This window comes from Phodopus roborovskii, unplaced genomic scaffold (genome assembly GCF_943737965.1).
Source record: "Phodopus roborovskii unplaced genomic scaffold, PHOROB, whole genome shotgun sequence".
Lineage (NCBI taxonomy): Eukaryota > Metazoa > Chordata > Mammalia > Rodentia > Cricetidae > Phodopus > Phodopus roborovskii.
Window position 1 is genome coordinate 19,009,695 of NW_026126485.1, and position 13,223 is coordinate 19,022,917.

The window sequence follows — 13,223 nt, forward strand, 5'->3', positions numbered from 1 at the left end:
GAACCAAAGTCTAATTTGATGAACAAGTAAGTTTTTACTGGAGTTACTTACATGTACAAAAATAACTCAAAGACAGAGCATCACCAAAGCCCACCCCAGCAATGGTGACAGCTCACAAAAGCTGGGAACCTGGATTGTACTGCACCTGCAGCTGGTCAACAGGTAGAAAACTTTCTCTTAAGTGGCTCAGTGGTCTGAGTCTCTCCCAAGCAACTTCTCTGTTCTCTGCCTCTTCTAGGCAGCTCAGCATGTCTGAGAGTCTGTCAGCAGTTCTTATATACACTTGGGGAGGGAGATGCCTTAGTGAATCTGGTAAGTTTCAGGGGCTTCCTGGGGCTTTTGAGTTATTTACTTCCTGAACTTAAGGAGCTTCCCTACAAAGTAGAATGTTTCACCTTCCCTTAGAACATCCTGTGTCTATTAAGACACTTCCCTCTGAAGTGGCTAGTTTTATCTCAAAGGAAATTGCTATACAACATGTACATTGTGTGTCTGGCTAGGAGTCATTCATGTACACTATCTGTGTGGAAATTTTCACTTGGCATTGTTGTACAGGTTCCTGTGGCAGCCCATCATCAGATAGACACTACTGTATACTACCTCCTGCTGGTAATGTTCTAGATTATTCACAGCTTGAGGCACTCTTCTGGTGTTCACTGTGAACATTCTTGTGCATGCCTGGGGTGTGCACAGCTTCACATTTCTATTGGGTAACCTTCTGGGAATGGCCTGGCAAGGGCTTGATGGTACACCTATCAGTTTGAATAGAAACCGGTATTTCTTGGAGTGCTCTGCCCTCTCAAAACTTATGTGTTATTTTGGTCTGTCATCCCAGGCAGCAGAATCAGGATTTTAGGTCAGCCTGGGCTACATTATGATACCCTTCCTGAGGTGTGTGGTTCAGTTCTAGATTACTGTGACATATGTGCAAGGCACTGGGTTTCTTCCCCAGCACCACAAAAACAAAACAATGACAACAAATCATAGTGAAAATCTTACCACCACCCCCAACAGCTCAGAATATGACTTGATTTGGAAATAGTCACTGCACATGTAATTCATTACATTGGGGTCAGTTAGATGTCCCTAAACAAATTTGACTTCTGTCTTTATGAAAAGACACACATAGGAAGCAGATGAAAAGACACACATAAGATGAAGGCAGAGTTGGAGGTAGGTGACACAAGATGACCAGAAAGGTACCAGATACCTGGAGAGACGGGAAACAGATCCTCTCCCAGCCTTCAGAAGAACCAACTGCATCCACAAATTGACCATAAAGTTCCACCCTACACAAATGTGAGATAAATTTCCATTTTTAAAGTCATCCAGTTTGTGAGTCTTGTTACAGCAGCTTCAGGACACTAATACATTATAGTGCCCTTGTGTTAGCAGGACCTAAAAGTTCCAGTTGCCCCACAGCCTCATCACTGACTGGTGATGTCAGTCTTTCTAGTTTTAGATTTCCTCCTATAGTATTTGTGCTTACTTCTAAAGATGAGCTTTTAAAGCCACACTTAAGAGCCCCATGGAGGATCTACCATCTCTAGACTATAGGAGAATCTTCTCCAGGAAACAGGTCAGGTCCACATATTTGGACATTCAGAATCCACACCTGGCACTCTGTGACTCTGGGGTGGTTTGTTGTCTTTGTCAGCCTTCATTCCAGTTGTAAAAATGTGCATGGTAATTATGTGGGGCTTTGTGAAGAGGAGACAAGTGAATTAATGAATGTTTAGAGGAAGACAGGCAAATAGTAAATGCTCAATGAATGTTCATGCCAGTCATTCCCTACAGCCAGCCAACTCTCCTGTTCCCTCTCTTCCTCCTCCCTCCCTTTCTCCCTCCCTCTCTTCTTCATCCTCTTCCTTTTCTGTCTTCCTCTTCTTTTCTCTCATTCTCCTCTCTCGGTTTTCTGTTATCCATTTCAAGAGTATCCTACCTGCAGACTTAGCTAGGGACATCCTAGAGATGGGTTTGTGTTGTTGTGATTCTCATCACATTCCAGGCAGTGGAGGAGATACTTGAGGAATAGGCTTGTGGCTCTTAGTTCACCAGACCATGAGACTCTGTAGCCATATGCTTCCTCTAAGGGGAAATGGTGGCGATGTAAAGTGTGGGATCCAGAATGCATTCCTTTCTACATTTCAGTGGTGTGTGTGTGTGTGTGTGTGTGTGTGTGTGTGTGTGTGTGTGTGTGTTTCCTTCTCACTTCAAAATCCTCCTAGGCATCACCTTGGCTCCCAAATGCCTTAAGAACTGTGTGTGACATAAGAAAGCTTTGTCCCCTGGTGATAAGTTGGTGATATTCCCCACTATCTAAACGTCACCTTTCCTGCCCCTCACTTGGCTTCCAAAGTGCCAGGATTCCACAGTCAGGAACATTTGAAACAAAATCACAGGAGACATGAGGCTAACCCTATTTCTCCTCTCAGCCCCACCTGGGCCCAACTCCCTCCTCACATGCTTTCCCTGTTTGCACTCTGCAGAGCAACGATGCCTCAGGGAACACTTGGAACTGGTTGTACTTCATTCCCCTCATCATCATCGGCTCCTTTTTTATGCTGAACCTTGTACTGGGTGTGCTATCTGGGTAAGTCTCTGCTACTGCGCCCTCCATCACACTCTTCCCAATGAATAAACCTCCTTCCTGGTTTTCAGTCAGCAAGACTGAAAGCAAGCCAGCTGCATAGATTGTATACTGCTTGGGTCAACCAATGAGGAAGCCTTTGTGGGGTTTTTTTTGTTTTTTTATTTTTTACTTTTATAAAACCAATACTTTGGGGAGCTGGAGAGATGGCTCAGTGTTTGAGAACACTGGCTGCTCATCCAGAGGACCCAGGTTCAATTCATAGCATACAAATGGCTGACTGACAGTTGTCTGTAACTTCAGATCCAGGGAATTCAACACACTTTTCTGGCTTCTGTGGGTACTACACATCCATGATACACAGATACATTCAACAAAACATCCATACACATAAAATAAAAATAAATAAATATAAGAAAGAATAATTAAAAGAAAACTATACTTTGGGTTCCCCCTTTTCTACCTTTCAAATAATCATAACACACAAGCCATGTGTGGTGGCACAGGTTTGTGATCCCAGTATAAGAGGCTAAGGCAAGAGGATAATGAGGTCCAGGATGTCCCTCGTTTTGAAACAAAACCATGTCTCAAAAATATAAAACAAGGGGCTGGAGAAATGGATCAGCAGTTAAGAGCACTTAGGAGAGGTAGTTGCTCTTCCAGAGCACCTAGGTTAACCCAGATGGCCATTAGCAACAATCTTTAACTCTGGTTCCAGGGAATCCAACAACCTCTTTTGACTTCCATGTACATTCATAGTGCACAGACATACATGCAAGAAAAACACCCATGCACATAAAATGCAAATAAATAAATCTTTAAAAAATAAATAAATAACTATGAAGCTATGGGTGGCGACTCACACATATAATCCCAGGACTCAGGAAGTTGAGACAGGAGAATTACCTCAAATTTATTTCATAGTCAGTTCTAGGCCAAGCCTGGAACAACAAAAAATATATAACAGAATCAAACATGCATTTTCCTTGGAACTGGGGTGATGGCCCAGCAGTCAAACATGTTACTGATAAGCTGGTTGTGGTGATGCATGGCTTTGATCCCAGCACTCTGAAGGCAAAGGTAAGTGGATCTCTGAGAGTTCAAGGCCAGACTGGTCTACACAGTGAGACCTTGTTTCAAAAAAGGGAAGAAGCTGGAAAGATAACTCAGCATCACCTATATGATGGATCCCAGGTGTCTGATGCCCTATCCTGACCTCCGGCACCAGGCACATACCTGATGTTCATACCTATATGCAGGCAAAACACTCAAACATATCAATCTAAAACAAAAATGAGTGATTACTGCTATTGCAGGGGACCCACGTTCAGTTCCCAATATCCATATTGGGTAGCTTGTAACCAACTACCTGTAACTCCAACTGTGGGAAATCAGACACCCTCTTCTAGATGCCAAGGGCATCTGCACAAGTATGGCAGACACACACACACACACACACAAATAAAATTTATAAATAAGTATGTTAAATGCATTCTCCTAACACAAATGGCCCCCAAATCCCCAAGATCACTTTAATAATAATTTAAAAAGGTAACTATGAATAGACTTCATATTTCTGAGCAAAGAAATGTGGGGGCTCATGATGAAGTCCATGCTGCCAATAGCGATCCCTGATTCTTCCAAGTTTTCTCTTTGACATCCATATCCAAGACTTTTGTTAGCAGATAGTTGATGTCCCAAGATGACCGTATGATACGAGATGGCTGCCCTGTGATCCAAACAGGAAGACGCAAAGCCACAAGGAAGGAAAGCTGCTGACTAAAAAGGCCTGGAAGGGTTTAGCAGACGGGATTGGATATGTGGCAGCAGTAGTTGCTTAGCTTCATGATCTTGAGCTCTTGCCTTTTTGGTCCAGATGTGTGGGAACTTTTGGAGGTGTGTGCACTGTCAGAAAGATTAGGATTGCCTCCTTGAGGTCTGCCTTCTGTGTTGAGAGCCACTGCCCTTCACTGAACCCCCAAACATATATGGCCTCTTAAATTCTCCCTTAAGAACAGTATCTGGCTTTGGCCTTGTTGAGGGAGTCTGTTTGTTTTTAAGACAGGTCTCATGTAGCCCACCCAGGATGGTCTTTCTAGTCAATGATGGCCTTGAGTTTGTGATTCTAGCTGCATCTTCTGAGTACTGGGATAACAGACATGCACCATCTTGCCAGGCTCCTGCTGTGCTGGGGAGGGAACCCAGGGCTCTGTGCATGGTCACCAAGTATTTACCAATCCAGCTCCATTGCCACCACCTCTGGCTTCTTTGTGATTCTGCAGGGAGTTTGCCAAAGAAAGGGAGCGTGTGGAGAACCGGAGGGCCTTTCTGAAGCTCAGGAGACAACAGCAGATTGAACGTGAGCTCAACGGATACATGGAGTGGATCTCAAAAGCAGGTGAGGCCCTTCCATCCTGGGCCATGGGCAGCCCAGAGCCACACCCACACTTTGAAGAGGCCTCAGGGAGAGGGATGATGGGAGGAGAAAGAGGGTCCAAACTGCTAGCCTGAGATTTTAGCGGTAAGGCTCCGCAGCAGAGTGTGGCCTACAGTGCATGCCTGTGCCCAGCACTGGGGGCTCCGCTGGTTCACTCGCTCTTACTGTGACAAACACTGTGACCAAAAGGGCTGCTTTTAGCATACACTTTACAGCCCGTCGTTGAAGAAGTCAAGGGCACAAGCTCAAGGCAGAAACCTTGAGGCAGGAAATGAGGCCGAGACCATGGAGGAACGCTGGTTGCTGGCTTGCTGGCACTGCAAAGACCAGGGACCCGGTAGTTCCTCCATCCACGGGTTTGGGTGCCCTGGAAAGTTCCTGGAGAGTCACTGTCCTCAGTCAGTGGTAGAAGTCTGGAAATGTTGGCTCTGATATCAGTAAAGGTATCAGCAGCATCAAACGAAGCAGAAATTGACTCCTATGAGAGAGAAGGCCGCCTGCCAGCCATTGACATCTGGGCTGCTGCCATATTCTTGCCACACCAGTTAAGACAAGACAGTTCCTGAGGCGAGGCTTCCCACTCACTAATTTGTGGCAAGTTGACATTAAAATCAAACATCACATGAAGTTGAGGCAGGAAGGTTGTGTTTGAAGCTCACCAGGGCCATACAGTGAGACCTTCCTGCCCCCCCCCAAAAAAGGAAGGAAAGGAAAGGAAAGCCACTTTGAGAGATGAGGTCTTTGTTTTTGAGATAGCCCAGACCAGTCTCAAACTAGCCAAGGATGACCTTGAACTCCTGATCCTAGTGCTTCTACCACACCTGTTTTACTCTGGTCATGTTTTAAACCAAACATAGGTACATGTCCCATCTCCAACTCCTCTTAGCCCTACACATCACCTATGACTCAGTTTCCTTAATGAAAGTAATGATGGTAAAGTAACCCAGTGGTATCTGGGTAATTGGTTTCAGGATCTCACAGACACCAAAACAGTAAATACCTAGGCTCCTTAGAGAAAACGACCTATTCTGTCTCTCTAACTGCCACACACCTCCCATGGGCTCTTCCGATTCATAGTAACTTAGTACCTAAGACAATTATGTATTGTTAGGGAATGACAAGAAAAATGTCTGTAAATGTTGGGTTAGATGCCATTGGGTTTTTTGTTTGTGTTTTTCACTCTTTGGGGGCCCTCCACCTAGCTGCCAAATAAATACACGGAGACGTATTCTTACTTATGAATGCCTGCCTGGCCTTAGCTTGCCTCGTTTCTAGCCAAGTTTTCTAACTTAATCTGTTTCTCTTCTGTTTGCCTCTGGGCTTTTTACCTTTATTCTAAGTATCTTCCTTCCCTTCTCGCTCTGTGGCTGGTTGAGTGACTGGTGGCGGCCCCTGGTGTCACCCTTTCCTTCTCCTTTTCTCGATCCTCCTCTTCTCTTCCCTGGATCTCTCCTCCTATTTACTCTCTCTGCCTGCCAGCCTCACCTAGCCCTCTCCTGCTTAGCTATTGACCATCAGCTCTTTATCAGACCATCAGGTGTTTAGACAGGCACAGCAACACAGCTTCACAGAGTTAAACAAATGCAACATAAAGGAATGCAACACATCTTGAATTAATATTCTACAACATATAGATGCATTTTTGTCTAAGAGTTTCAGGTCTGTGTTGGGTTCAGTCCATGGAGACAGAGCCCATGCCTGTGGGGCAGCAGACCACCTGCTCCCAGGGCTGTTGAGGGTTCAATAAGACAGTCGAACAGAGATGCCCAGAGTAGCAACTGACAGTCAATAGCCGTACATTTATTCACCAGGCACCTGCTCTTTGCCATACACCACTGTATACACTGAGAATGTGGCAAATCCTTGCTGCTGGCTAATGAGAGACAAGGCTCCCCAGCAAGAGCTAAGAAGGAGAACAAGGCCAGGCATTAAGTCACACACTTGTCATCTCAGCACTTGGGTGGTGAAACGGGAGGATCAGGAGTGTGAAGCCAGCCTGGGCTACACAGTGAGGCTGTCTCAAACATAGACACATGGGGAAGAAAAAAGGCAAGGTAGCAGGCAGGGGACAGCTGTGGTCAGGTGGACAGATAAGGTCTCCCTGAACAAAAACAAGTCTGAGCAGAGATGAAATGGAAGTGAAATGGGGGCTCTGGGGACGCTGAGTGGGGGAGAGATCGAGGAGGGGAGGAGCCAGTGCAGAGGTCCTGGGGAAGCAATTCGTGTCCCTGGAGAAGTGTGAAGGAGGAGACAGGGAAGCAGCAGGGAGGCAGGGCAGGGTAGAGTAAGGTGAGCTGATGCTGTTACATTCATCCAGTTGTGGTTATAACAAAGTACCTGAGGCAGACAAATATCGCCATAAAGAGGTAAACATAAACAGTTACAAAGTGTCTGTTACTTTCTTATTGCTGTGACAAAAACAATGTAAGGGAGAAAGGGTTTATTTTGGCTCACAGCTCCAGAGCCATAGGTCATGGTGGGTAGACACAGTAGCAGAAGGGGAGGCATGGGGGCGAGAGCAGGAGGCGGGCTGGTTACATGACATTCACACTCAGCAAGCAAGCAGAACCAGAACAAGATGTGGGGCTTTGACTATAAGCCTGAAGACCTGCCACCAGTGTCTCACTCCCTCTATGACAACCTTCCCAAACCTCATCACCATGTGGGGACCAAGGCCTCAAATGTGTGAGCCAGTAGGAAAGTTTCACATCTGACCACAACTAAGATTGAAGGACATGGCTCCAAAGGGTCTCAGCCTGGTGATGACTCTAGGTCCTTGGTGGAGCTTGCCCTGATGGCCGACCTGTGCAAAGAGCTCAGATATCCCATGAGAGCCTTCTTAACCCTGTCCAAGGACACACATCCTGTAACTTAAGGACCTATGTCTTAAAGCCTCCACCCTAACCTGCTCAAAGCACTGTTCGACAGCGTGGAGCCCAGCTGTGCCTAAATCACATCCAAACTACTTGTGCTGCCAATTGCACCCTCTGCTGGGTGGGACCAGGATGCAGGAAGTAGTATGCTGCCTGGATCAGGCTATTTGGACCAGAAGGTTGTGGGAGGCACTGGGTGTGGCCAGAGGGTCTTTGCTTCATAGTCCTTGAGGGTCAATCCCCTGGAGAGCCCTCGGGCAGGACCTTAACTCTGCTCTTCTCCTTAGAAGAGGTGATCCTCGCAGAGGACGAGACAGATGTGGAACAGAGGCACCCTTTTGATGGTAACTGCTCTGAGCCCAGCATGAAGGCGGGTCCCAGGGATGTGGGGTTTGCAAGGTTTGAGTCATGGAAGAATGGGCCTCTGGGAGGAATTTCAGAATGGGGTGGGGCAGGTTCTGTTCCTACGTGCCCTTTTCTCCTTTAACCATGTGTCCACAGTTTTCCCCTTCTGTAAAGTGGACATAATAGAGCTGGTGAGATGGCTCAGTGGATGAAGGTGTCTGTGTCCGAGCTTAGTGGCCTGAGTTCCATCCCCAGAACCCACATGGCAGAAGTAGAGAAAGAAGTGTGTGTGTGCATGCTCGCCCTCTCTCTCACTCTCTCTCTCTCTCTCTCTCTCTCTCTCTCTCTCTCTCTCTCTCACACACACACACACACACACACACACACACACACACACACTGAGCCTAGACTTTGAACTGAAGCTGAACAGTACTGGACTTTTGTCTGGACTCCTACCTCCCCCCAGTGGTAGTTTGTGCATGAATACAGTGGGCAGGACAGTATGTTATTGCCACCCTGGCATAAAAGGGTAATGCCGTCTTCTCTCGCCATGTTTCCCTTGTTGGAGCTCTGCGGAGAGCTACCCTGAAGAAAAGCAAGACGGACCTGCTCAACCCTGAGGAGGCCGAGGACCAGCTGGCTGACATTGCGTCTGTAGGTAAGTCTCACCTCATCACTGTGGTCACCCAGGAGTAGGAGGCTGAGCCTCAGGGCTGGGCAGCTGGACATGCCAGCGCCCTGGAGGTTACATTGTGATAAAAAATAGTGACCACCCTGTCTGCTTCAGTTTTTTGGTTTTGTTTTTCATACCTGTCTGGATCCTGTCTCCTCATTTTGTAGTGTCTTGACTAAATGAGCCCCACAATTCTCTTTACTGTAGGTGTAAGTCCAAACTTTACTTGTTTACATCCAGTTCCAGCAGGCTCCTAGTTACCTTGGTAAGTTTTATGGCTGAATGTCCCTACTCTAAAGCACATGTCTTTGGCCTCAGCATTTGGGAGGCAGAAGTCAGCCTGGTCTACATAATGAGTTCCCAGCCAGCTGGACTACAAAGTGAGACCCTGTTTCAAAAACAAATAAACATGCCAAAACAAAATCCTCTGTACCCAAAGTGATTCAGATTCCGACTGTTTCAGGCTTCCAGATTTGGGGATATTTCCATATATGTGTGTCATATCTTAGGCATGGGACCAAAGTCTAAACACAACATTTATTTATTTCTCATACACAAAGCCTAAAGGTAACTTTAGACTCCTTTAAAAATACTTTTGTATTGCCAGTGGTGGTAGTGAATGCATTTAATCCCATATCATGGATCTCTGTGAGTTCCAGGATAACAAGAGTATAAATGGTGTGACTCTGTCTAAAACTAGTATAATAATAATAACAACTACAACAACAATTTTGTGGGCAGGCAAGATGGCTCAGCAGGCGAAGGTGCTTGCCATTAAACTGGATGACCTGAGTTCGAGTCCCAGAATCAGTGTGGTGAAAGGAGAGAACCCATTCTCACAAGCTGTCCTCGGACCTCCACACTCATTGTACATTACACATAGACACACAATAAATAGATTACCTTGTATTTTGAAACACAGTTCTGTACATGAAATAATGTATAGTTTAAATTTTTATTGTTTTGTTGTATATGATGCACTGGGGGAGGTCCTACATGCTCCTGTTATGGAGGGCAGAGGACAACTCTCTGAACTTCCGAAGCACTTTACTGGTCTTGCCAGCACCTACGTGAACTTTTCCACACATGGCCTTTCTATGTTCAGACGTGAACTTTTCCTCAATGGCATCTTCCGATTGCCTTTCTATGTTCAGATTAGCATGTCAGTTTAGGGTCACTGGTCGCTGAGTTTGGGATGAGTGCTGGGTTCATACTGAGCCCTGGGTTCAGCACAAGACAGAGGCAGAATTCCCACCCACATGAAAGTTGCCACCCAATGAAAACACACATTAAAAAGAGATTTGGGGCTGAGGATGGCTCAGTCAGTGAGCGCGTGCCTTGATGGCAAGAACACCTGAGTCCAACCCCAGAATCCACATCAAACCTGGACAGAACAGAGCACACTTGTGATCCAGCGCTGGTGACAGGAGACTCACTGGCCAGCCAGGCTAACCTAATCTCTGAGTCCAGGCCAGTGAGAGACCGGATCTCAAAGGACGGGCCAGGGTTCCTGAGGTTGTTACCTCTGGCTGTCCTTGGGCCTCCACACAAATGTCCACCCACACCACACAGACATGAACATGCAAACACATGTACAAACATTAGAACAAAAGCAGAGGAAGTTAAAAGATGGGTTGGCAAAGGTGCTTGCTGCCAAGTGTGACCTGAATTTGGGCCCCAGGACCCACATGGTAGAAGGGAACTGATTTTTGCAGTCTGACCTCTGACCTTCGCACGCACAGTGTGGCCCATGTGCGAGCTCTTCCACGCAGTAAGATAATTCATTAATAATTCAGTTTTTAAAAACTTAAAACACACCAGGAAAGAGTTACATTCCAGAAGAATAAGGGAGCTGTAGAGGTGAACCCAGGCTTGCTTAAGGGAGGCTCCCCAGAGGCGGTGACATTTCAGAGCTGAAGGCTCATGCTGGGAAGGTGCATCTTCAGCAGTGCCACTGGATAGTACAGTGGCCAAGCTTCTTAGGCACCGGGGACGTTTGGGGGAGCGATAGAGGTGTTCATGCATACACTCCCTCTAACCTCTCATCCTCCCAGAGCTCGCTGGTCCCTGGAGGGTGGTTTTACCAAATGGCATCGCCTCCTTGCCAGTTTCTCTGCCGAGAAACCCTGCTGTGCACAGTTACTCCCCACACCCATGGGCGTGTTCCTGGGGATAATTACAGGATCAAAGATATGAATGACTTCCCAGCTCCTTACTCCCTTAGCCTTTCTGCGCTGGAATAACAGGAGGTTCATTCATGAGTTGTCCAGGACACAGATCCTGGATGCTCCCCACCCTGGCTGTTGCACACCCCCTCTCCCAGTAAAGGAGCTTTGTAGTGCTGGTTTAAAGCTTGTTTTCAATCCCTGGCCCAAACATATTTTTGTTTATAATGACTATTACTTCTGTTTCCATTTGTGGGCGCACCCAGTCATGTCCTTTGAGAAGGTGTTGATTGCAAATGTCTGTTTTTGCTTCATGCATTCAGTTGGCCTCCTCTCCCCCCCCCTCTCTGTCCCCTTCTCCTCCCTCCCCACTCTCTCCTCCCTTCCTTGCCTCCTGGTCCCTTTTTCTTTTTTGACACATATGGTCTCACTGAGTAACCCTGACTAGCCTGAACTTCACAAAGATCTAAATGCCTCTGCCACCCAAGTTCTGGGATTTAAGGTGTGGGCCACCATACCTAGCCTACTTTATTATTTGTTTTATTATTATTGCATCTGTTTGTTAGGAACAGGCCAGAGAGTTAAGAGTACTGGCTGCTCATGAAGAGGACCAGGGTTCAATTCCCAGCACCCACATGGCAGCTCACATTCACCTGTAACTCTAGGGAGATCTGACATCCTTTTCTGGCTAGTACACTCACATACATGCAGACATAACACTCACACATGTAAAGTAAAGATGAGTCTGGGCAGATATGGAAGAACATGACTTTAATCCCAGCACTCAGGAGCCAGGAACAGGTGGGTCTCTATGAGCTTGAGGACAACCTTTTTGAGTTCCAGGTCAGCAAAGGCTACATAGGAAAACCTTGTCTCAAAAAAAATTTATATATGTGTGTGAGTGAGTGTGTGTGTGGGCATGCATGTCACCATACATGTGTGGAAGCCAGAAGACAACTTGTGGAAGCAGGTTCTGTCTTTCCAGCACGTGGGTCCAAGAGAGCCAGCTCCAGTCATGAGTCCTAGGCAAGCACCTGTACCCACTGAGCTGTCTCCAAGGCCCTCACTCTTCGCTCTGTTCTATCTTAGTCGGCAAGCTTCTTTGTTGATGTTGTTGTGTATTTGGGAATTCAAGTTAGACCCTATGAATTAGACGGGTACCCACTCTTAGCATCAGGTCTTCTTTGCCTTTCATTTTGAGAGACATGAAACATGCTAACACAGATGAGGGGAAACCGACGTTCTTGGATGCTCTTGGCGGGGGCATAAATCTGTAACATTCCTGGTTTGTTTATGATAAATCACTTGGCATTATTTAACTGTAGATCATGCAGCTTTTATTTATCTGTGTGCTTGGTTTTGCAAAGCTGAGGGCACAGCCCAGTGAGTGCCTTGGGAGCCCACTCTTCTCCTCGGCTCCATCTCTGGCCCCTTCAGCAACTGTTACTTCTTCAGAAGTGACTTATTCTCTTGTGTAGGAGGCATGCATTCCAGTGGCCACAGCTGGATTGCTTCTACTTGAATAAATAAGAGCAAGGGCTAGAGTGAAGCTCACAGGGAACTCTTGCTCAGAATGTATAAAGCACTGGGTTCTACTCTGAGCACCACAAAACCAAACAAATGTAAAAGCCATTGAGGGCTGGGAGATGGCTCAGGAAGTAAAGCCTTGCCTTGCAAGTGTGAGGGCCTGACTCAGAACCCATGGGTAGCCAGAGTCAGTGGCATGTGTGTGTAATTCTACAGTGAGGTAGGAGGCAGAGGTACTCCTAGAAACTCAGAGGCCAGCTATGTATCAGTGAACAACAACAACAAAAGTCCTTGTTTCAGTGAGCATGTGGCATACACCTCTAATAGCAGCACAGGGGAAGCAGAGGCAGACAGATTTCTGTGGGTTCAATACCACACTGGTATACTTAGTGAATTCCAGGCCAGCCAGGGCCACATAGTGAGACTCTGTCTCAAATAAACAACAAATAAAAGCCCTTCTCAAACAACATGGAAGGTGGCAATGGTCATCTAAAGCTGTTCTCCATATATGAACCATGTGTATGAGTGCATATACAAACACATCTGCTTTTTTACACTCACACACACAAATAAAGGGTTTTTTTGGGGGGGTGGGTTTGTTTGTTTGTTTGTT

The 13,223-nt window shown here is 46.4% G+C and overlaps 1 protein-coding gene across 3 annotated transcripts in view; it reads left to right on the forward strand.

Annotated features, from left to right (window-relative positions):
* LOC127229890 (voltage-dependent P/Q-type calcium channel subunit alpha-1A) overlaps nt 1–13,223 on the forward strand; it is a 164,928-nt gene that overhangs the window by 62,719 nt on the left and 88,986 nt on the right. For 2 of the 3 annotated variants that reach the window (XM_051194965.1, XM_051194966.1), the window contains exons 6-9: nt 2,490–2,593; nt 4,873–4,988; nt 8,188–8,244; nt 8,814–8,903. In XM_051194965.1, coding sequence (XP_051050922.1) covers nt 2,490–2,593; nt 4,873–4,988; nt 8,188–8,244; nt 8,814–8,903 — 367 coding nt within the window. The remainder of the gene's footprint in view (nt 1–2,489; nt 2,594–4,872; nt 4,989–8,187; nt 8,245–8,813; nt 8,904–13,223) is intronic. The other variant, XM_051194964.1, reaches the window with a different exon arrangement.